Consider the following 24,555-nt stretch of genomic DNA (forward strand, 5'->3'; position numbering starts at 1 on the left):
AAAACTAGCACTGGATCCATACTTGCATTCAGCACTGTAGGAAAGAGCCGGGGGTTGGAGGGAGTCAATTTATCTTTATTCCTCTTTCTCCTTGCAGCCCACTGTGCCTCCCCCCAAAGCTGCTGGATAAAGTTGGGGTGGCCCCTGGAATAGCATGGCAGGTGGTGCTGGGGTCTGCAGAGGGAGGAGGGACTTGAGGAAAATCGCCTCCATGCCCCCTTCCACCATGAAGAAGCATGAGTCTGGATCCAACCCGATTAATTATTTTTAAAACACTCAAAGCACATAATAAAAGCACTGATTAAACAGAGCCATAGGCACTGTAGTGCCAATGTGGTGCCTTCCAGATGCCTTGCAGAAGTGATTGGAAAACAACTCCCATCATCCCTGTCCATTGGTCATGCTCTTTAAGGCTCATGGGAGTTGTAGTCCCAACAACATATGAAGAATGCCACAATGGTACCCTTGTAATAGCTCCCCCCCTGAGTCTATAAGAGAGCAGTGTGTCTCCCTAGGAAGGACATTCCATTTGCCAGATGCCACAGCCAAAAGGGTCCTCTAACTGGTTTTCACTCGAGAGAACAGAGAGAAGAGCCTCAGCTGATGATTTGAAAGTATGGATAGGATGATATGGGAGAGGAAAATCCTTCAGGTACCTAGGTCCCCAGCTATGTAGGGCTTCAAAAGTAAATCTTAGCAGACTGAATTGTCTTCAGAAGTGGACAGGCTTTTTAAAGACAGGCAATACACGATCTAAATAAGTTGACACAGTCAAAATCCTGGCACATCAGCTGAAGCTTCCAGACCATCTTCAGAGGCAGCCCCACACAGAACACATTATACTAATCCAGTTAGGAAGTTACCAGGGCACGGTCTCATAATATGGTCTGAAGGCACATGAAGCCACTACCGTGCTGCAACTAAGCAGGCCTGGATCTGGTCAGCACATGAAGCCAGAGCTCTGGCAACTCTAACTAGCACAGTCCCCAGGCAAAGAAACAGTGCAATCCTTCTCATTCCCCACCATGACCAATGTATCTTTCATTTCTTTTTTGTTAGGTACATGGACCTTTCTTTTAAAAAAAAGAAAGAAAAAAAGAAGGAAGGAAGGTGGGACATAAATTTGAAGCAATTGCAAATGTATAAATAGCAACAAGATGTGGAGAGCTGCCTTCTTTATGTGATAGATCCCAAGCCACTTACATATTTATTTAGATATCAGTGCCATGATTTCATTAAACTAGCTTCTGCAGGAAATGTAAAAGAAGGGAAATCTCAGGAAGATGAATGTTGCCAAGCTTTTCCACTGGATTTGATTACTTTGTTTCAGTTAAGTAATTCTAAAAGGCTGCTGAAAGTGTACAATATCCCTTTTTTATGTAAACAGATTGTTGTTAGTACTTCAACATGCAATATTTCAAGTGTAATGAGCCAAATCTGCTAAATAGTGGATTTAACCATGAAATGGGCTGCATTGTTTTCATTCTTCGAAAAGCAAGTGTAGTGAAAGTACCATCATTCACACATTATTTTATAAGGCCAAGGTACTGTAGATTTAAGCTGAAATGAAACCTCATTACATTACATTGTGTACTACACAAACATTTCAAGCAGTGTACAGTGTGAATCCATTAAGACAACTGCTCATTAAATAAAAAATATAAACAGAAAAGTTAAAGATCTAAATTCTTAATATAACTTTTTTAAGAATTTGAAGGTATACGAAGGATTTGGTTCAATAGCAGCCCTATCCTGCGCATTCTCCCAGAAGTAGGTGCCATTGAGCTCAGTGGAACTTAGAACACCCCTTTAGGATTGTAACCAGATTGTACATTTACTAGAGAGTAAACCTCATTGAACTCAGCTGAGCTTGCTTCAGAGTAAAGAAATGTAAGCTTTCGCTATTTATTGACTAAAGTCTATATTTTGCCTGAAGTCAGAGCTAGCAAGGGGTGGGGCATGCAGAGGTTACTGCTGCAATGTAGCCAAGTACATAATCTAATCAAGCATTTTAAAATCTAATTGATTTTAATATTCTCATGGATGTTTCGGCTGGATTGAAACTGGTATTAACAACATATGTATATATTACTATTCATTAAAAAAACCGATTTGGTTTAGAGCAATAGTACATAAAACCACATAGAAAGAACCCTATAAAATGTTCTAATCAAAAACCAGCTAATAATGTTAATAATAATGCGCTACTGAGATAGATAAGGCAATAGAAAGAAATGAAATGCTAGTATTTACCTGCCCTGTGGGAGGAGGAAATGAGGAATGGCCTCTAACTTAGAAGAGGGCCATGGATACTGAGTTCGTAGTACTGTGACCAGACTAATTGTAACTACCACACAGTACCTGGTGTCCCTGTAAAGACCAGGAGACAGTGCTTGCATGTCCAAGGGACCAAAGTCATTTACTGGGACCTTGATGGGGCCAAAATAACTCCTCTTTCCTGTAAATCCCTCTTTTCTAGTGTTCTCCCGAACTTTTTTTAGTGCAGTTTGAAAGCAGAAAATTTTTCCCCTGTCTTAGTAGTCCCCCAAGAAGGTCCTTACCAGTCCCCTTACAGGCAAGAGAACAAAGGAGGATAGAGGCAAGGAGGGGGCCTAGTTAAAATGGAAGAAAAAAATAGGCTGGTACTCATGCTCTGCAATGGGGACTATGTGTCTTGGAGCAAAGTGACATGGATCAGCCACTGGAAACACCCCCCTCCCAGCTGATCCAGTCCTTCCACCAAGGACTGAATATGTTGGGAACCCAAGCTATTGCTTAACCTTGTCCTTAGCATCCTTTATCAAAGTGATCTTTTCAGAGATGGTCGAGGCTTGTACCTGAGTGATATTTCATGACAAAGACATGAGTGGAGAAGCTTTTGAGACATCCTGACATGATATAATTAACTGCCACGCCACACTTGAGAGCCCAGCCAAAGTGGTGTTTCCCTTTTTGTGTGATGATCTTGTGCTTTGGGAAGTTCAAAGAAGTTGAGCCTGCAAGTGCTAAATAAATGCAAAAGGAAACCTACACATCCTAATTATTCATAGTTTATTAGCAAAGTGCTCTCACCCAGCTGAAAGGAGCCAGGCTTGTTATTTCCTCCAAACAGCCAAAGAATTCTTAATTAATTTATGTAGGTTGGAGATGACTGCTCTTTGAGAACCATTTCCCTCAAGAGGTTATAGATGTGGTTTTGCATGCAGTTTGGTACTGAATACTGGAATTAGCTATTTCAGGGGGGCATCACCCTGCTTGTGATGGGCAGGTGCTGGGATTGCCGTTAACACATGCACTAAGATGCTCTCTCTCTCCACCATCGCAATCCTCAGTCACCGTGGTTCAGAGAAAAGCCACATCACACACATAGTCTTAGGGCAGGTATAATGTTCCAGCTGCACTGAACAGTAAGGTAAGCGGTGCAAGTTTGGGGACCAATAGCTGTAGGTGAAACTTCATCCTTTGAGGTGTCTCCTTACTCAAAAAGAAGCATTTAAAATAGTCTATCAGTATTGGGTGGAATCCAGTTTGTGCCCGTATACTTTTAATTCAGCAGATGCCTGTTAATGGAAGGAGGGGGAGGATTATTATTTTTTGTGGCTTCTTATTTCCCACCTTGTTCTGGAGGGTTCCCCAACACTAGGGTTACCAGATTTTTTTCAATGAATCCGGGGACACTTTTCAACTTCAATGGATTTTGTGAGAGGACTGATTTGTAAATCCGGGGACTGTCCCTGGGAAACGGGGACATCTGGTAACCTTACCCAACACCCTGGAGCTGATTTAGGAGGGGGTCATTGGGAAATGCAGAGGTGAGGAAGAATTAGCAAAAAAGGGGGGAGCCCTCCCCCTTTTTCCCTAGAGGCAGCATTTGCTGGATCAAAAGTTATTATAGAATTGCAAAAGCACCAACTGGATTCTCCCTAAATATTTGTTTCATTTTGTTAAGAAAAGTGCATCTGTACACCTCATTGTTTGTGGTTATGGAGACTACATGGGGAGGGGGAGGTGAAGATCAGAAAGGCAGCTAACCCAAAAAAACGCTTGGTACATGTAATTGTCTCATTTAACTTGCAGCAGTGGAGACTGAAGGGCTGGCAGCTCCAAAGATAAGATAGGTACACCACCGACCATCCTTTCAGTGCATTATTCAAGTACTGTACAATATTCAATAGCTTTAATACTTGCCTGCACAGACCATTTCTATCTAATGCAAAACAACAGTCAATGAACACTATACTAACGAGCCACCCCCCATTTGTATAATAATAATTATTATAATTATTAGTGATAAGAAACTATGCTACTGTGCAAGCAAAACACACTATGAGAAGCAGGCTGACAAATGACCAATTCTTGTGCCTAAAATGAGATTAAATAGAAGACACACCTTAAGTTTTGGTATGAATTCAACATAATGTAGCTTAGCAGATGCAGGGCTCAGTGTCTGTGTCATACACACTTTGGAGTATTTTGGATTTGCTTCATGATCTCACTCTGCTTAAATGTGGGACTGAAATGGAAATAGGGGAAATAATTAGTGCGCATGAGATGGGAATTTTAATTAGGTTGCTCATAAAGCCCCAATTAGCAGAGGACAGGTAAGTTGTATGGGAAATGCTCAAAGCCACAGTGATCAGAGGCTCTCGCAAGCCCTGGCAGATTAGTTGTGCACAATGACATTCATGCTAGCTGAAAAATAACAAAGAAAGCAAAAGGCTGCAGTAAGAGGGAATATGAATGAGAAACAAAAAACACTCTGCTTAACACTTTTGATTTTGGAGTATTAACAGATATTTATTGTCTGCCAGGGAGATTGCTGCGTTACAGGACTAGGCTATTTAATTTTTAATTAAAAGGAAATATATGTCAGCCTTTTATATTAAATCCTTTTAAAATTATTCTGACCAAAGAGACTATCTTCTTATGCTTTCTTGTTAGTTAGGCTCAATTGATAGATGGATTTTGTTTTTAACAAGTGCAGGGGTTTGGCGCATGGGGGGCGGGGAGGAGATATTCATTGTATCAATCATGAAATCTGGACAGTTCACTTTTAATGTAGGAAACGCTAGAAGGCTTAGGCAACCAATTAGCATCCTAATTGAAACAGCCCTTGATAAAAATGGTTTTCAAGAAGGGTTGGGAATTGGACCCTTAGCTATAAAATTGCTTTTGACCCATTTTTCAAAACAGTGATTTAAAATAAGGCCAACTACCTGTGCGCTTGACCCTTGCCTGTCTTGACTGCTCAAGGTAGCATGAGGTGGTCTGGAACAACTGGTAAGCAGACTGACTGATATGTCCCTAGACGAATGCAAAATTCCAGAAAGCCTTAAGCAGGTTGATACTAGACCTTTATTGATGAATCCTTTAGGATAGTGGTTCCCAATTAGTTAAGTACTGTGGACCACCCCCACCCCCCGTTTTTCAAAAGCCAAGCCATGGACCCTCTACTTTTGAAAATTTTGATATTTCTATGGTAGTTATTGTTATGTGAATGCTGCCACGGAAGCCCTGGGATCCGCAGACCACCAATTTGGAACCACTGCTTTAGGAAACAAACCACACTTTACCTGCTGCTCATTCTTTTTGTATCTTTAAAGGTTATTAGGCTTGGTTGTTCTTTGTTTTTAAGATGAAACTTTTTTTTAAAAAAAAGATTATATTACTGTGTGTACGCCAGTGGTGGTACATGCACATGCCCATTTGATTGAATCCCAAAGTAGTCTGTTGCTGCTAAATAAATGTTATTTGTTTAGCTATTTATTTATTTAAGCGGTGTCTAAAAAAGGAAGGAAGAAAAAGAAACAAAGAACACCCCCCCAGGCATATTCAAATTGTTTGTTGTGGAAAAATTAACAAGAATGCCAAGCTAGAAAAGCCTGAGTGAGAGGGGAGAAAAGGGTTTTCAACATATTCTAAAAGCCCACAATTGCAAGAGCCTGGCATAATTCAAGATAGAGAACTGGTGCAGCAACATTGAAGGCCCTGTTGCAGGCAAAAATTTGTGGCAGGCCAGAAATATATGAGTTGTGATGTGGATGCTTATGTTTTAGCTGTTCATTTGCTACATCCTTTGTCTTTGCTCTGTTTTTCATGAGGTTATTCTGTCCAGGTGTGAATGATTTTCTTCTATTTGGAACAAGATTTTGGTGCTCAAATGTGCTGGACTGCAGTTGAGAAAACGACACAAAAATGTAATGACCGCTCCCCGCTTAAAACGGGGGGCGACCTTTGCGTGGACGCGCGCAGCCCTGGATCTGGAGCGGCCCCATCAGCATAGGCTTGGCTTTGCCTTCCCTCAGGTGGGATACCTGGAGGTCTCCGCCTCCCTCAGTCAGTTGTCCAATCCCACCTGGGGGAAGCGTTGCCAAGGAGACCAGGCCAGGTAGGGGAGGGATTACCTGCCCACACAATAGAGGGAGGATCTTACCTGGGAATCCTCACTTGGCTCCAGAGCTTCTCCCACCCTACCCACCCTCAGTTAATGTCTTCTTTTGCAGGTTAACTTTTCTTCATAGGTTTTACAGGTAACTTTTCTTCACAGGTATGCGAGTGCTGCTATGTTAAGGTCGCTGTTAAAGGGCCGGAAAGGAATTTCCCTGCATTGGCAGGTTTCGCCTTTCCCGTAGCAAAACGTCACAACTTTGGCGGTATCAGGCCTTGGGCTGAATCCTTTAGTCCATCTTCCTCTTTGCGGCGGCGATACCAGGGTTCCCCGTTAAAGGGGTTTCTGAAGGGAGGCTTTGACCGTACACCGAAAGGTCGTCATTGCTCTCCCCTGCGGCGGTGTAACGGGGGCGGCTATCTCTGCTTGAACATATGTTCTCTAGAGCCGGCCCATCCCCCACACAAACACTGGATAACCCTGATGCTCCCCAGGTCCCCGGCTGGGGACTGGGGAGGGAGAACGCCCAATGCCTGAGCCAAGGTCTACCCACATTTGAAATTTAATAAAGTTGTGGCCAATTTAATCCCATAGCACGTTGTCTTGAGTCGTTATTCCACATGACGGGGGGGGGGGACCGCTCGGGATCTGGGGACTCCGCCTGTCCATGCAAAGAACTGCCTGCATAGTTACCAGCAATCCTGTAGGGAGTGAATTACACATACTTCCTGAATTTGTCAATCGTTGATGTTGATAGTTACTCCAAGCAATGTGAGAATCAAATCAATGACAAATGAACAAGTCTGTGGTTCTGTTATCTGAAGTGAGTACTGTACATTGTTGCACAAAGACATTGTTATTGTGGTGCAGGTCAGGGAGAATTAAATACAACCCAACTTTCTGGGGAGACGCTATGGGAAACCCACAAAGACTATCACCAGGCTAGTATGCGATGAATCTGAAAGAAAATGATACAAGGGCAGAGACATTTAATTGTGTCTACATTGATGTTTGTAGTAACACTGTAAGCTCTTAAGACCAAGACGATAAAGCCTGGCCTCTTTCTAAACTTCCAGATAACAGCCCTACAACTACTATTTCCTTCTGAATGCTAGGCTGTGGCAGACAGAAATAAAATTCTGTGTTGCATTGTCTGTCTTAACATTGCCCTATTCTGAGAATTATTTGAGGTACAGTGGTACCTCGGGTTACATACGCTTCAGGTTACAGACTCCGCTAACCCAGAAATAGTACCTCGGGTTAAGAACTTTGCTTCAAGATGAGAACAGAAGTCGTGCTCCGGCGGCACGACAGCAGCGGGAGTCCCCATTAGCTAAAGTGGTGCTTCAGGTTAAGAACAGTTTCAGGTTAAGAACAGACCTCCAGGATGAATTAAGTTCTTAACCCGAGGTACCACTGTATTTAAAATCAGAATACCATAGGATCCATGATGGTATCAGTGGGATGTGAAAGTGCCTTAAAATTTAACAGATTGCTTGAAGAATTTGTTTGCAAACATGGAATAAAATCTCTCTCTCTCCCTCTCTCTGAACTTTTGGGCCATTTGAATTGGTGCAAGTGTTTGCATTGTTTTAATACTGGGAGAGTGTTTTATGTACAAAAGGAACAGTATCACGCAGCCAGGATGAGTGGCTTTTTCTGGCAGCAGAGTTTGTTGTACTAGAGGGACAAGAATCAAAAGTGTTCACAGAACAAAGTGCTAGTTGATAGTGGGAGAGAGAAAGAAGACTGGTAGTACCTCTTTCAGGCATTTCTGGTATGGTAACTGTTTAAGTCTGCCTTTTAATCCTCATTACCATCTTCTCTTTTTACCCTTTCTGTTATATGGCTGCATTGCATTCACCGCCACTCCATTTGCACAACAGAACTTCCCCTTCACCTCCTACAGTGTTATGTATTTCTGTGTTTTTATATTATAAACTGCCCTGTGATCCTCAGATAGTAAAAATAGAAATATCCTCAAAATCTGCTCCAGAGGATGAGTCCCACTACATGACCAGAATGCTGCTCACACAGCAATGTCCAGGTTGTAGCTGGTAAACATGCAGCCATGCCTGTTTTTTTCTGACATTAACTGTAAGAACACCCATGCTGGATAAGTGTGAAAGGAATACAGTATTAGAAAAAGGCACAGAAGCACTAGCATTATAAAAAGGAAAATTAACACAATATTTTCTAAGTCTGAATGCGTTCTTAATGGGGTTGCAAATGTTTTCCCCTTGAAGCAATTAACATGGAAATGAGCAATAAACGTCCACTAGATTTCTGAAAGCGGCTTTGACATGTTGTGAAAGTTCAAAACTAATGCAGAGATTAACAGGAGAAGCAGAACAAACTGTCACGTGAAGGCAGCCATAGTTGATTGGGAAGTCTTGCACAACAATCCCCAAAGATCTGACTTTTTGAGATAAGGGAAGGGGGAGAGGGGAAATGCACCGGAAAGCATGGGAGAACATTCCTTTTGACACATCACCATCTAACCTCCCCACAAACAAATCAGAATGGATACTCATGAAGCAGCCCATGCCTGCTCTTACTCTGAACGAATCTGGATGAATGTTCACGAAGGAAAGGGTCACACCTCAGCGGTACAGCATGCAGAAGGTCCCTGGTTCAACCCACAGCATCTCCAGGTAGAGACAGGAGAGACCATTCCAGACCCTCCAAGTGTCCCTATTATGCAGGGACGATGTCCCTGATTTAGAGAAGCCGTCCCGATTTCTGATTTGATCCCAGAATGTCCTGCTTTTCCTTGATGTGTCCCTGTTTTCATTGGAGAAATGTTAGAGGGTGTGGAGTTATCCGACCCCCGAGCTGTCTGAAGGCAATCCTGTAAAGGGAAGTTTCTTAAATGTTTAATGTTGTATGGTGTTTTTAGAAATGTTGGAGACTGCCCAGAGTGGCTGGGGCACCTCAGTAAGGTGTGTGGGGTATAAAGATGGTCGGGTTGCGAACGTGATCTGTGCGGGAGGCATGTTTGCAACCCACAGCATTCGCAACCCGCAGCACCGTGTCTGTGCACGCGCGGGTCGTGATTCGGCACTTCTGTGCATGTGCAAAGTATGATATAGCGCTTCTGTGCATGAGTGAGCACCAAAACCTGGAAGTAACCTGTTCTGGTACTTCCGGGTTTGGCACGGTGCGCAACCTGAAAACGCGTCTGTAACCCAGGGTATGACTCTAGTAGAATTATCATTAAGGAATGGGACGTCGGTATTTTCATCAGAGAAATGTTGGAGGGTAATGCTATTCCTGCGTCTGAAACACTGCAAATCCACTGCCTGCCCGTGAGGACAATCCTGAGCTAGATGGACAGATGGCCTGACTCGGTAGAAGCCAGCTTCCTACGTCGTCCTGTGGCGCCTCAAAGATGAACGCGTTATTGGTTGTGGTGTGTTTGTTTATTTACATAGCTGTCAACTTTTCCCTTTTCTTGCGAGGAATCCTATTCGGAATAAGGGAATTTCCCTTTAAAAAGGAAAACGTTGACAGCTATGGTTTATTTATCTACAGTATTTATTTGGGTGGGGCCTCAGGAGAGCATTGCGAATCCTGAAAACGCCACAACTTCTTTATCCCTTGGCCTCCGCCTCGCGCGCGCCGTTTCCAAGCCCCCCCCCCCCGCCGGCTCCCTCCTCCTCTTCTCCGGCCCGCTCTTTCCATCCCCCCGCCCCCGCTTCTAAGATGCGCCTCCTGGCGACAGGGCGCGCGCGGCGCGCAGGACCCCTTCAGGGCCACGGCGACGGCCGAGGCGAGGAACTCCGGCAGGCCGGAGGGAGGGCGCTGACGATTGGCCGGCGCGAGGGCGAAGGAGGGAGGGAGGGAGGCGTTTTGGAGGCGGCCGGCCCGGCTGCCGCCGCGTCCAGGGAACATGCAATGCAGTGCAGTGTAGCGCAGTGGCCGCGCCTGGGCGCTGCTGGGGCAAGGCGGGCGTCTCTTTTCGGCTCTGTGTACAAACGCGCGGGCTGACCCTGATTGGCTGAAGGAAGGCAACAACGGCCGGGACGCGGGCTCGGGGGTCGCCAGAGTCGCCGCGGCTTCTCCCGCCTCCTGCTCCTCCTCGCCTCCTCCTCGCGTGTCTCTCGTGAGCGACTCGCCGGCCAGCCGCTGCTGAAAGGGACTGTGGCGAGGGGCGCCTCCCGCTCCCTCAGCCGCCGCCGCCGCTGCCGCTGCGCGCGACCCTCGCGCGGAAAATGCTGCCTCCGCTCTTCGGAGCCCCGCTTGGATAATTCCTCCCCATGTACTTGACCTCGCCGCCGCCGCCGCTGCACCTTAGGCCGGGTAAAGGATGCTGCCCTGGCCGGTGGGGGGCTGTGACCAGGGGATCCGCGCCCGCCCGCTCGCCTCCCGTCCCGGCCCTGGGGACTGCTGCCCCTGCCTCGGCTGCTAGCTCCTTCGGCGAGCGATGACTTCGAAGCACCAGGCGGACTGGATCCCTTACAGGTAGGGCTCCAGGGCGGGGGCTCTGCTGCGGGCGCTCCCTTCACCGAAGTGGGCAGGAGAGGGGAAGGAGGTCCAGCAGCCCCGTCTGCAGCAAAGTTGTTGCCCTTTGAAAGAAACGACAAGAAAGAGAAGGGAAGGGTGCTCGGCCTTTTTTCACGCGCCAGGTTAGCCCACGATCATTCTGGGGAGGGGAGGACGGCAGATCGTGTTGTTTAGGGAGGTTGCTATGAAGGAAGCGCCTCATTGTAGGATAACAGGCTTCCTGAATGAATGAAAGACGCGCACAGCCATTCTGTTTTACAATCTTGGTATTTTGCAGGCATGAGCGCTGTGCTTGTGAAATCTCTTCCTTTGAAAACATGAGATCCAGATAGGCAAAACTATGTCGAAGGCAATTGCTCACCCCCTTCTTGGATTAGGGGGTGTGCTAATAAAACTTCTTTTTAAGACCAAAACAGGAGGTGAGCTGCATTGCTGTCTTTGTATGATAGCAACACTGATTTTTCTTTTTAGTAGTGTTTCAGGTTTATGCTAAGTAACTCAAATTCTAGGGTGGGCAAGGGCATTCCTTCCTCTATTCTTCTGTTGCCCCGGTTTCTCTCAAGTTATTAACAGGAGTGACTTATGTACTGCGGTTGAGTGATATCTCAGACTTATCCATTGAAATCTGCATCCACTCTTTATGTTTTGTCCTGGTCTTCAAATTTAGCTGGGTGTTTTAAGGACATATTTATAAATTTTAAACTGTTGCAATATTCCCAACAGCTGTGAAAAATGCTTTTTATTTTTCATAACTCTTCAGTATGAAATCTTCTTTGTTTTGGTACACGTGGAACACTTACAGCTATAAAGGCAGCCTTGACTTTAATGCAAAAACCTTCTTCATCATTTGCTGTGAAATGCAGGTGCCAGCTCCTGTTTTGTACCTGGAGTTCACTTCTGCTCCGTTAATAGTGCCTTCTTGGCGAGATTTCACTAGAGGCTCGTTCTTACTCTTAAATCACTTCCATGTGCAATTGCATGAAACCTGTATGTACTTTCACAAGTGATTAATGCACAGGTGCCTTTCATGCCATGTGTATCATTGGCAGTAAGCCACTGCAATTCATGGCTCTCCACAAATTGCACATGGGTTACATGACATTACCTATTATATGGAAGTGATCTCTGTTCACTGCAGAGTGGAACTAGCTTTCAAGTACAGTGGTACCTCGGGTTACAGACGCTTTGGGTTACAGACTCCACTAACCCAGAAATAGTACCTCAGGTTAAGAACTTTGCTTCAGGATGAGAATAGAAATCGTGCTCCGGCGGCGCGGCAGCAGCGGGAGGCCCCATTAGCTGAAGTGCTTCAGGTTAAGAACAGTTTCAGATTAAGAACGGACCTCCAGAACGAATTAAGTACTTAACCCGAGGTACCACTCTATAGGGCAAAGAACAAGGAACTTGCCTGTCCATTCAGGGCATTTTGTCTTGTGTGAAGCAGCCGTTACTGGATGAATAGAAGCACAGATCATGAACCTATTAAATAAAAAGGTGAAGTTGGAGAAGGAATTGGGGAAATTTTGGTGAGAGATAGGCAGCCAGAGTTTTACATGTTTGCTTGATTTTGTTTTTAAAGTCTGTTTTTGCAACTTCGGTGCATAAATTGATTGGGGGAGGGGATAGTGCAGTGGTTTCTTGCATAAGGCATCTCAAATATTTCTCCTCCCCTTCCTCTTGCCCTCCTCTTGTCTATCCATTTCCCCTTACAGAATACACACAGCGTGGACCGTGCAGCAGCTTGGCAGTCAGTGTTCGCTGCTCTCCCATATTCTCCTGCTGCCGCTCTTGCTGCCATGGAGAAGAGCAGGGATCGCCATGGCAGCACCAGCTGCTGTTGCTTGTCATTGGTTCCTTGGTTGCCATAAGCTACCAAAGCCTCTTTCTGGGGAAGTTTGTGCGTCAAACTGTGGGGGGCATTGCCTGTCACTCTGGGCTAGATCCCCTGTTCCTCTTGCCTGCTAATGAAGCAGGGAAAGTAACAGGGCTTTAGGGGAGCTATAGACAAGGAGCAGAGTGGCAATGCCTTGAAGATCTTTGTTTGTGCCGGGAATCCAGTAGTAGTTTGAAGTTGATAAAAGTTGAGAGTACAGTTTTGATGGACACAGGATTATGTTGTTAGCTTAGTTTAGAAGGTTAAGTTTATATTTGCTTCATTGCACCATTGCATTTGATTTCCTGTGAAGTGGGATTTCTAGGTTTGTCTGAACACTTTGGTTATAGGAGGGACATACAGCGTTTGTAAACCTCTGTAATATTTTTAATGACTTTGTGGCAGGGGTCAGCAAACTTTTTCAGCAGGGGGCTGGTCCACTGTCCCTCAGACCTTGTGGGGGGCCGGACTATATTTTGAAAAAAAATAATAATGAACGAATTCCTATGCCCCACAAATAACCCAGAGATGCATTTTAAATAAAAGCACACATTCTACTCATGTAAAAACACGCTGATTCCTGGACTGTCCACGGGCCAGATTTAGAAGGCGATTGGGCCGGATCTGGCCTCCAGGCTTTTGTTTGCCTACCCATGCTTTGTGGCTTATAAATAAAATGGCATTTTGTCTCCCTTTTTTGTAATGAAAAAAAATTTGTTATTAGATAACTCCTTGGGCTGTCGATGTTATTTTTTAAAACACATACTTGCCAGATGCGTCATGTGGCCATAGTTCTTATGTACTGCTCTGCATGTTCTGATAAGTTTTCAATTGGACTACTGCAATGCACTATTTGTGGGGCTGCCCATGAAAGCAGTATAGAAACCTCATTTGGTCCAGAATACAATGGTCAGGCTGGTGATTGGTAATAGCTGACAGGAGCATTGTACCACCAATGCTGCAGAAGTGCCACTGGTTGCCAGTTTATTTTAAGGTTAATGTCTCACTTCTGGATCTTATATAGTTCCGTACAGCCTGGGTCAAGGATTCTCCTCTCATGCTCACACTGAGGCCTAATAATCATAGAATCATGGAATTGTAGAGTTGGAAGGGGCAACTAGGATTATCTTTTCTAAGCACCTGCAGTGCAGGAATATTTCGCCTAATGTACGGCTTGAACCCATGACCCTGAGATTGAGTCTCATGCTCTGCCAACTGATAAATATTTGCTGCAGGCATCGCCTCCTTCAGAGGCTTGATTGTCTTCCACAATCAATAGTCAGTTCTCTGCTGCCACCCTTAAGCTATGAAATTTTTAATGTAAGGCTGCAAATCACTACCCACATACCTATGCGTAAGTCCCACTGAACTTAATTTTGCTTACCTTTGTGCAATCATATCTATAGGGCTGCATGGCACAGTTTTCCTTCCTAAACAGCTTTTCCTTTCCAAATGTGGTTTAGACTACGCTCCCTGCTGTTCAGATAATGCTGTTAATTTATTATGTATTTTTCCCCTTGGGTTTTTTAAAATGGCGTTGCCGTTTATTTGTTATTAAAATTGTTTTTTGCTATGGGAACTCATTAGAGTTGAAGAGCAGATTACAAAGTAACAGAGCCTGCAATCCAGTACACACACTTGAAAGTTAGTCCTACTGAACTCAGTGAAGCTTACTTCTAAGTAATAAGCTTTGTATGAATAGGCTTGTAATATGAAAACACATTTTTTGCACCGATGGCAGGAAAACATACTGAAAATTAAAATTGTCCTGAGGATAATTTGTGTGCATTTCTCCATTTTTCTTTGCTATACTAGGTCTTGTGTGTTTCGTTTATTTTTTTAAATTAAAAAAACACATTAATGATGTGCATGTTTAATTGAGGGCTTAATCATAACTTTTCTGAACATGCTTTGTATTTCAATAAAACGTTTCTGTTTGCACAGCAACTTAGAGAAAGTATTTTCCCTCAAGTACTGCACAATTTTATGAGAAACCTTACAGCCATTTTAGTGTTTCTCTCCCACAGGGAGAGGATGAACTTTAAATGCACGACAGACAAATTGGTTCACAGCATGTAGTAAAAATAAGCAGGGGATGGCGAAAGCAAAGATTGTAACATGCTATTTGTTGTTGCTTTTTGTAAAAAAGGAACTGCATGTTGATCTAACATACAACACCCAGGGCATGGGCTGAAGGCGCAGGATGGACCAGCCTTGCTGAAGTGAATGAGGCTTGGGTCTAGGAAACTCTCTCTGTATGCCACCTTGAGCTCCTTGGGGGAAAGGCAGGATGTAAACAAACATTCCTGTTAACTGGTGGTTGAAAAGTTGTTACAGAATGTCTAAGAATGCAACAACACCACTGACTCTTGGAAAGCATTTTTGTGTGTGTGCAGATCAGGCAGAGAACAAAGAACTCCAATTGCTTTCTCTCTGTCCTTCTAAAGATTTGCCAAGAGATAAGCAGTTGTGGTGGGAATAACAGCTATGCCATCACTCAGGCAACCTATCAACTGATGCCAAGGTTTTGCAGGGGGCTTTGTAATATTGTGCAAGGGAGGCAGTGCTTCATTTTCATTTCCCTGTGAAAAGTAATCCTTTTGTCTTCTCTGCGCTGTGCACATCAAAGAAATGGAGCCTTAAATGAACGTTCTTATTATTTGCTTCTCTTTGATCTCTGTCACTGTCTCTCCCTTTTAAAATGCACATACCTTACAGCATAGTAGCCTGCAGTGACTTAAAACTAAGCAATGGGTTCGTCTGAGTGCTTATTTTATGTTCTTATAAAATAACTCTCAGTCCTGAACTCCCTTCACCAATGAAACGTTGACTTTCTTTTTCCATTCTAGTGGATTAAAGGCTGAATTATAGCGGATGCAAACTGTTTATAGGTTTTGATGATTAAGTGGTATATAAATCCTGTTAAATATATATACATATATTTAAAAACAGTTGATGTCTTTAGATGGCTGTGATGAAAAGAAATGCACAGTCAGGGATGGAGTAGGGTTGAGGTTCATGAAGAGCATCTTCTTCCCTCTCTGTGCCTTACCTGAAGTGGCATTTAAACTGGGTAATTTCAAAAGTGGTCCAAGATTTGCCATTGGGGTCTGCTGCTCAAAGAAAATCAGTTTCCATTCCCAAGCTTCGCAGGTGTGCCTAAATGAGGTTCTTTAACTTTAAACCAACATATGCGTTGCAGTAAGTACTGAAAATTCAGGATGTGTCCCTGGAAGCTGTGTCTTTTGAAATACTTCCTCTGTTAAAAGCCTGCACTGATCCATTAGGGTTGTGGGCAGGCAGGCAACCTACCTGGATAACACTCCCTCAATATATATGGGCTGTGGTGAATGGATGGTTTCTCTAAGACAATTCAGTCCCCCAAAAAAGTGCTCTGCAGCTGAGCCTTAATACTACATTAGAATTCCTGCTTGCACAGCAGGAATTACTTCGTTTAACAGCACTTCAAAGTGTCTGTTGACTGCTTTTTACTGCTTGTGTGATGTATTTTGATACTCATAATCTGAGGTCTTCGGAAGCTTAAGACACTAGCACAAGCTCATTGTAGAGGTTGGCATTCTCTGGAGTTTGCATATTAGCTTTGTTTTGACAGCGCATCAAACATGCCTTGAATGAAGCAGCATGGCTGCAGTGCTGACTGTGCAGAACTCCTGCTACAAGAGCACTGAAGAGATAATTCCCTCTGTGGTATCATCATGTCTCAGTAGATCTGGTGCATTTGATTATTTGTTCACATATGGGAAATGGTTTGCACTGTTGAAAATTAGGCTTATATAAAAGTCGTTGCTGGTGGCAGCTAAGAGCAGAAACGTAAAGTGTCATCCTCTGTGTGCGCACAGTATGGGGAAAACAACATGATTGCCTCTCTAAATTTTCAGCAAGGCCTATATAATCTGATTAGCAACATTTAGCACGCTTCATAACAGCAGATGGCGGTGTGTAAAGTAACCTACATATGCAATACCCAAACCATATTATGACGTAGGGGAGGAAAATACATGGATCCTATCTTCAGTGTTTTAGAATAGCTTTACTTGCTTAAGCAGGACATCTTTGATTAAAAAAAGGAGCAACATAGCTCAGAAAGGGACTTACAGCAGTTTGTTACCTGTTGGTTTGATGTGGCAATGCTACAACTACATCTGAAGTAACACAGAGCATGTGTGTGTGTGTGTGTGTGTGTGTGTGTGTGTGTGTGTTATGGCTGCACTTTTGCTGAGTAAAATATTGCTCAAAATGTATCTCTGTCTAGCCTCCATCCATTCTGATCTTTTTTGGGGGGGGGAATCAAATCCACCCAAATCCCTATTAGTGTTGGAATCAGAATCATGGTCCTAATTATGAAACTGAGATTAAAAATATGCATACTAAAATTAACAATATACCTATGCAACTTTTAGACTGAATTCAAAGTCTCTGGTTCAGATCTCGCCTTTGCTATCCACTCATTTTTGTGACTTTAGACAAGGCACTCCCTCTAAGCTCCAGCATTTCCCTACCCTATTTGGAATATGGGATAATGGGAGATAATAATATATTATTGCCTTATAGGGTTGTGTAATGATATCAACTAGATACAACATGTATATGAAGCTTTTGGCAGCTGTCATCAGGAAATTTGGAGTGGTCAATCTGCAGGTGACACCCAGCTCTATCTCTCTGTTCCATGTGAATCAGAATAGGAAGTAGAGGTGTAAGATGGGCTGGATGTGGGCCAAAAGAATGAAGCTGAATCCTGAAAAGACAGGTATTAGTTGTCCCAAGTTCTCACATCTGGGAGGTGGGAACTGCCCTGAAAGGGGTTGCAGTCTCCTGGAAGGAGCAGGTTCTCAGTTTAGGGGGTACTCCTAGATTCAACACTGTTACTGAAGGCTTGGGTGGCTTCAGGGGCTAGGGATGCCTTTTCTTAGCTATTGCTGGTTCACCAGCTACGGCCCTTTTGGACAGAGATGACTTGACCACTGCACTCTAGGTTATTTAAAACTGTTTCTAATACTGTGTTTTAATGTTTTAACCCATTCTGGGACCTTAGGGCAAAGGATGGGTTAGAATTAATAATAGATAATGCAACAACAACAACAATAGATATTGCATATGATGTACATGAGCACTAGGAAATGCTATACAAAATTTTTATTAATTAAAAGAGTGGCTTAGTATGGAAGGTGAAATTGGAGACAGACACTTTCCCCAATGCCTGGCTGTCCCATGTCTCCCCTCGGCATTCTCCATCTTTCCATCTTGTCACCCCTGCCCCATATTACTGCAAATATATACCCTCTTACCCAGATTAAAGCCTGCAAGTAAAGCAGAGTGTTTCCCCAACCTGCAGAGAAAGAGGATTGGAGCTGAAAGTCCAAGGTGAAATGTGGGTGCATGTGGGTATATTGTGCTCATATGTAAGCAAGCACAATATGTGACAGTGTGGAACATGTTTATTGCTACATGGTTCAGAAGCAAAGATCAGTTGCTGTAATTTAGAATTTCCATGTTTTTTGACACATCAGTAAATCTGAAACTTTACGGAATGTTATCACAAGAAATGTTATTGGATCTTATTGAATCTTGGGTTTTGTTTTTTTAAGAAACCCAAAACAAACACCTGGTCTTCCACCCTGTTTCTCCTATCTTTTAAATTTTATTTCCTGCATCATTCTCCACCCTTCCACTGAATTATCTAATGCTAATTAGCCTCAAACAGTGACTGATCCAGTTGGTCTATAGCCACATGCCCTATCATGAGGTTACCAGATTTTTTTCCAATGAATCCGGGGACACTTCATTGAAATCAGTCGGAATGATAGGATTTTGTCAGGGGACTGATTTGTAAATCTGAGGACTGTCCCCAGGAAACGGGGATGTCTGGTAACCCTACCATCTCATGTAGGGCTGTCCAAAACAGCACATCAGCTGCAGGCTTTTAGGATATAAGATGATGTGGTCAGGACTGTGTGCTCAAAGGAAGATGTGTGGGCAAGCAGAGATGGTCTTCATCTACATGTATGTAGAAGGTTAGCTTGCTTCTGAAAAGATGTGGGCCATCTCTTTTGCAATTGCATACTTAGCTAATATTTAACAGATTTGTATTTTTAATCTGGGATTATATTACCTGAATATCTTGCTGCCTTCTGGAGAGAGTTTTTTTTAAATAATTGCTGTTGTTGTTTTGAATGCTGTTTGTTTGACACACACAGTGTTTCCTACCGACAACCTAACTTTCCTTGCATGCCGTTTATAGCTTCAGATTACAAATAGGGAAGTCACCTATTGATTGATAGACAAATCAATTGAAAATGTTGGCGCTGGTAATTTATTCCACTGAGTGCATTCCTATTTATTAATGTTGACTTGGAATTAAGTTCCACTGTTTTCAACAGGCAAATCTTCCATTGTGTGAGTCTATGAGAGTTATTGGAAATCAAATATTTTTGTTCGCATACTTTACTGAAGATAATTATAATGATGTTGGGAGCACCCGGGGAACCTGTTGCCCTCCAGATTTTGCTGAACTGCAGTTACCACTATCTCTGACCATCAGAGATGCTGGCTAGAGATGATGAGAGTCATGAGTAGAACCACATCTTGAGTGCCACAGCTTTCCCCTTCCCTTGATGAATAGTCCTCATAAGAATTATTTCCACATGAACTGGGAATCGGTGTGAGGTGTGTAGTATGAGTAAGGGAGCTTTGGTGAGGACAAAGGGGGGGAGGGAGAGGTGGAAGAGTTGGAAAGTGGAGCAAGAAGGGGCACTTTCCCTAGTTCTCCAAACACTGCATTTTTTGTATATTCTCACTGATAATACAGACTTTCCACTGGTATATTCATTCTTGTACACATTACTTTGCTGGAGAATTAGGTACATTCACGTTTCAGGTCAAACTTAACTGAATTCCCCTGCCCCCCACAGGTCAGTGCATAAAACAGGAATTACCTCTGGCTTGATCCTCGTGAACACTGTTTTGTAGGATCCAAAGCGGTTTGTGTGCCTTTAAGGATTCTGCAGCTGAAACCCCCAAATCTGCGCTGATCAAAAATATTTATTCCGTTCTGCAGTGATACTGTGTCAGAACTTCAAGCCAGAGTGCAAAAAGAGAAAAGCGCCCTGGTGGAAGAGGCTGTTCAACCATCAGCAGCCGTCAGTCGCTGAATGTGCTTTACTGTTTTAGACTGTCAGTTTAGGAGCCTGTGAAAAGCTGCTAATCTGTCTGGCCTGTTGCCCTTGCTAAGTTTCCCAGTGGATGGAGATCAGGCTTTTCATCTCTTGTCATTCCAAAGTGAAAATATGACATTGCATAGCTTTAACGCTATTTTAACAATGAAACATATCACAGATGGGTTTCTGGGCTGCAGCTGGTGCCCATCTTGCCTAGCCATAGTTACTCTCCTTTGTGCTTGGGGATGCTGTTGCATAGCACAGTGGACAGCTCAGTGCCTTGTATGATTATCATTCTGTCCCAGAACAGTAAAACTTAGAAAATCACAATAACAACTGTGACTGTTTGCTGTTACATTCTCTCACCTTTGTACAAGTTGACTGTCCTGGGAAGTGAGAGTGTAACAAAGCAGCCACAACAAGGAAAGCAAAAACAGGGAATAAGGCTGATTACAGTGTCTTGTTAAGTTCATGATGTCTGAATTATCATTTCTGGCGCAGTCGTAAGCCCAGAACACCCCTTCTGCAGAATGAATAACCTCAACTGACACAGACTTTATGATTATGCCATGCCATGATACCGTGTGTGTCATGGCAGGAGCATTTGCCTTATTCATGAAGAAGTCTTGGAATGTGCAGCCATGTGTAATGATTTGCGAAACAGCCAAACAATTAGGCCACAGATTTCAATTACAAATAGCAGGAAATCTTATTTTGGCTACACAAACAGTACAATTTGGGAAAATAAACATAGCATTTAGAGTCAGCTTCCCACAGTGCCAAGAACAGCATAATTATATCTGGTGGTATTATAAATAATCTGTGGGGTTCTCTTCTCTTCCATCGCCAGCAAAAATGACACTAAATTATAATTTCCATAAATGTACCGAGTGGCTTCAGTGGCTTCATGGGCTGAAGCATCCTTCCCACTTAAGCTTGTTCAAGCCTGTTTGTTAGGTATCTTCAGAGGTTTACCTGGTGAAGAGGTTCTGCTGTATCTTTGCTATGTGCATTACATATAATGCTGCACGTGATGTGCTCTCCCCTGCAGGGGTCTGAGCACTCCAACTGAGACTTCCTTGTGCTGCAGGATGTGCCAATGAGGCTGCATTAACTGGCTACAGAGGAATTCCAATAGGATGTTGGTTGGGGAGCCCATCTTATTTCCAGTGTTCAAAACTACCATCGTTCTAAGTGCATTTTTGACAGGGAATTTCATTAGTGTGAGCAGTTTCTGAGCACTGGGTTCAGTAATGCGCCTAAGATTTTGGATTCAAACTGCAGAGTGGAAGGAAAGGAGGACCTTTTTCTGCCTCCCCACTTCTAGCTACTCTTTGAAGACTGGAGAAGAGACCCTCTTAAGGATATTAGGGGGGTGGGCAGGGGAAGGACTAGACCATGTGAAAAATGAACATAATATTTTAGCTGCAGTTCATTCATTTTCAGCTTTGTATTCTTGTTATAAAAAAGTGCACCTAGACATTCCATTGTTGCACCCATAACCTAGATTTAAGGTGCCATTTAGCACCTAGCTTTCATTTCTCAGTTTCTAACTCTGCTTATTTCACAGTCCCCCACCAGCACCTTTCTAAATGCCATGGCCCAACAGTACCAGAAGTTCACCCCCTTTCCTCTGTTCAAAGTAGAACTTTCCTGGATCATGGATGAAGGCTTTCCCTTGGCTCTGAGGGCTCCAGATTGTACTTGTATGTGGCTCCAGAAGAGACCTCTTCTGGTCACATGCCATGATCCCTGGGATCATCCATGACTCCCAGGTACTTGAGGCATCAAACCTGTCAACCCCAGAAGGCTCCTGGTTGGGGTAGAGACTGAGTAGCTGGGGAATGCCAGGAGGTCACTGATAAACTTTCTGTTTTTAATTCCTTAGCTGACAGGTGGTGCTCACTGATTATATTCATTGTGACTCCATGTCCACTGACTTTAGATACTTCTTTTGATCTGCTTATGTATAACTTCCTGTTTATAGGGCAGGCTCGCAGAATTACTTTTGGTGGGCTTTTGCCACAGAACAAATTAGGACGGATTGCAAAGCAAGGTTTTGTTTTACAGAAAACACTTCTCTATTACTATTGCAACCCATTTTTCCTTTCTGTTCTTTTAAAATGGGTTGTAGCTCCAACATTGCACAGGAGTGGGGTTTTAGTTCATAGTTTAAACTGCAAGCTTTCCAAACACATATAGAACATTTTTGTTTGTTCTACTGCACATTGCCTTTTGCCCTGTCCAGGAAATCAGCAGTCCATGCTACTGCAATTTATGTTTCATTTCCTTCTCCCATATGCTAATTGAAAGCATTCCACATGAATGAGCTATCAAGCTAAGAAGAAGTATGCTTAAATGTAGGATGTATATGTAGTCGCTTTCGTTCCCTGTGATGTTTATTTGACTATAATTGTTCTTTCTTTTGCCTATGGGCATTATGACAGATGAGATGGAATGAGGGCCATTGCATTAATAGATTAATAAAATAGGAAGCTGAGCAAAAGGATTTTTGTTGATCCTTTCAGCACCCTAATTTCAGCACCCAATTTCCAGCCATATTCATCTTTGGTAACAAAAGCAGCAAAGACTCTTGAGGCACCTTTAATTCTAACAAATTCATTATGATGCTGTAATCATGCGAAGTGGACTGTGACCTACAAAAGCCTGTGGTATAATGAATTTATTTGACATTAAAGCGCCACAAGATTTTTTGTTCTTACAATAAACTGAGGTATATATTTTAGATCTCATATAATAGAATTTAGCAATCATACATTTTCATAGGAATGTAAGAAGCTGATTTACACGGCGTGAACTCATGAATTCAGCTAGCTCTGTGTTGTCTGCACCGCTTGGGAGTGACTCTCCAGTGTTTCAGACAGCATCCCCCACCCCAAGCCCCACCTAAAGATGCCAAGGATAGCACATAGGGCCTTTACATGCAAATGAGATGTTCTACCACTGAGTGGTGGCTCCTCCCCTATAGAAAATATTATAATGCTTTTCATGTGTTCAGCCTGGTTCTATAAGGGCTAAGTTACCTGCATCATAAACATCGAAGATAAGTATGTGTAACCTGCAAAGATCTAGCTTTTGAAATTACTAGCAAGTACTTTTTATGAATAAGGGATAACTTAGTTGCCTCCCAGGATTGACAGCTGAGGTTGAGAAGCAACTTTGAGGTGGTTTTATCCTTGAGTCATTTGAATGAACTTGAGCTTTACTGAAAACTGGCAAGATTGCAGCCCCTGCCACCTGTTGTGCACTCTTTGCAAATGGAATTGAATCAGAAGGTGGAGAGCCATGATTTCCTGGTTGGTTTAGTTTAACCCTGTTTTTTATGGTTGCGTTAAGTGTGTTGAGATATATTGAATGCTGCTATTCATTCTTGACACTGTTATTGATATCCATAATTGTTTTTGCTATAGTATACTTCAAGTTGTATCTATGATGACTCACATTGTGTAAGCTGCTTTTAGGCATAGTCTGGTGGGGAAATAGTATGTGAATGAATGACTCTTGCATCTGTGAGTGCGCTTTCCATACTGCTTCTTTAAACACTAATATCTATTCCTGGTGTAATGCATGCTCATTTGAGAAAATATTGTACAGCGGTTTAAATTGCGAACATCCTTCAAATGACATACACCCTAAATATCATTAAGAACAAACAAACCTCACTTGGCCATGTAAATAGGCATGCTGCAGTAGTGAATCCTGCCCCAGAGTAATTAATGAGAAACACTTAGTTTCACTCCAAGAGGACTGTATTCCTCAATATTCAGAAAGTAGTCTGGGAACAATTGAACTTTCTCTATGTAGTAATTTTAAATGTCTGGCTTAATTGTCTGAAACAAAGGCTGTCCATCTCAGTAACCGGGACAACAGAAACTCTAGGCAATTTTGTTCTATTTGTAGATGTTGAGTCTTGGTTACTTTATTAGATTATATTTCCTTAATTAGCTAGCTCCTATAAATCTTCTGAACATAGCAGTGAGAAGAGCTATCAGTGGTTATTAAACTCATTTACTTCTGTTTTCATTCAAGTGAATTTGCAAAATAGTCTGAAATGGAAACAATATGACAATTGAATAGGAAGGATGAAGTATATGGTATATTATTACATTGTGGAGTTTTGTCCTTTTTCCTGAATTAAATTTGGATATTTCTAAGAATGGAAGAAAGAGGTATTTACAGTGGTACCTTGGGTTACAGATGCTTCAGGTTACAGACTCTGCTAACCCAGAAATAGTACCTCAGGTTAAGAACTTTGCTTCAGGATGAGAACAGAAATTCCACGGCGGCCGCGGCGGGAGGCCCCATTAGCTAAAGTGGTACCTCAGGTGAAGAACAGTTTCAGGTTAAGAACGGACCTCCAGAATGAATTAAGTTCTTAACCTGAGGTACCACTGTATTGAGTTGTAGATTATTTGGGGAAACTACTAGGAAAAAACCTGTGTTTTTAGATTCATTGGTGCATGTTTACCAGACTTACATGCTTTAATTTTCAATTTGTGACGTACATGCTCAGCAAACTACAGTGGAGAATAAAATGTGGCTTTGTAGTAAGTTTAATGGAATGATGGCATAAAACTAGTTGAAATGCTCTT

At 43.0% G+C, this 24,555-nt stretch overlaps 1 protein-coding gene across 4 annotated transcripts in view; it reads left to right on the forward strand.

Moving 5' to 3' along the window:
- TUB (TUB bipartite transcription factor) overlaps positions 1-24,555 on the forward strand; it is a 118,398-nt gene that overhangs the window by 43,277 nt on the left and 50,566 nt on the right. Inside the window, exon 1 of one of the 4 annotated variants that reach the window (XM_083590178.1) lies at positions 10,098-10,852. The exons of 2 other annotated variants lie outside the window; for them this stretch is intronic. In XM_083590178.1, coding sequence (XP_083446304.1) covers positions 10,815-10,852 — 38 coding nt within the window. In that variant the 5' untranslated portion in view covers positions 10,098-10,814. Of the gene's footprint in view, positions 1-10,097; positions 10,853-24,555 lie in introns of those variants that run through there. One more of the 4 variants, XM_083590175.1, reaches the window with a different exon arrangement.

The sequence above is a fragment of the Podarcis filfolensis genome (assembly GCF_964270895.1).
Source record: "Podarcis filfolensis genome assembly, chromosome: 1".
In the NCBI taxonomy this organism is placed as follows: Eukaryota; Metazoa; Chordata; class Lepidosauria; order Squamata; family Lacertidae; genus Podarcis; species Podarcis filfolensis.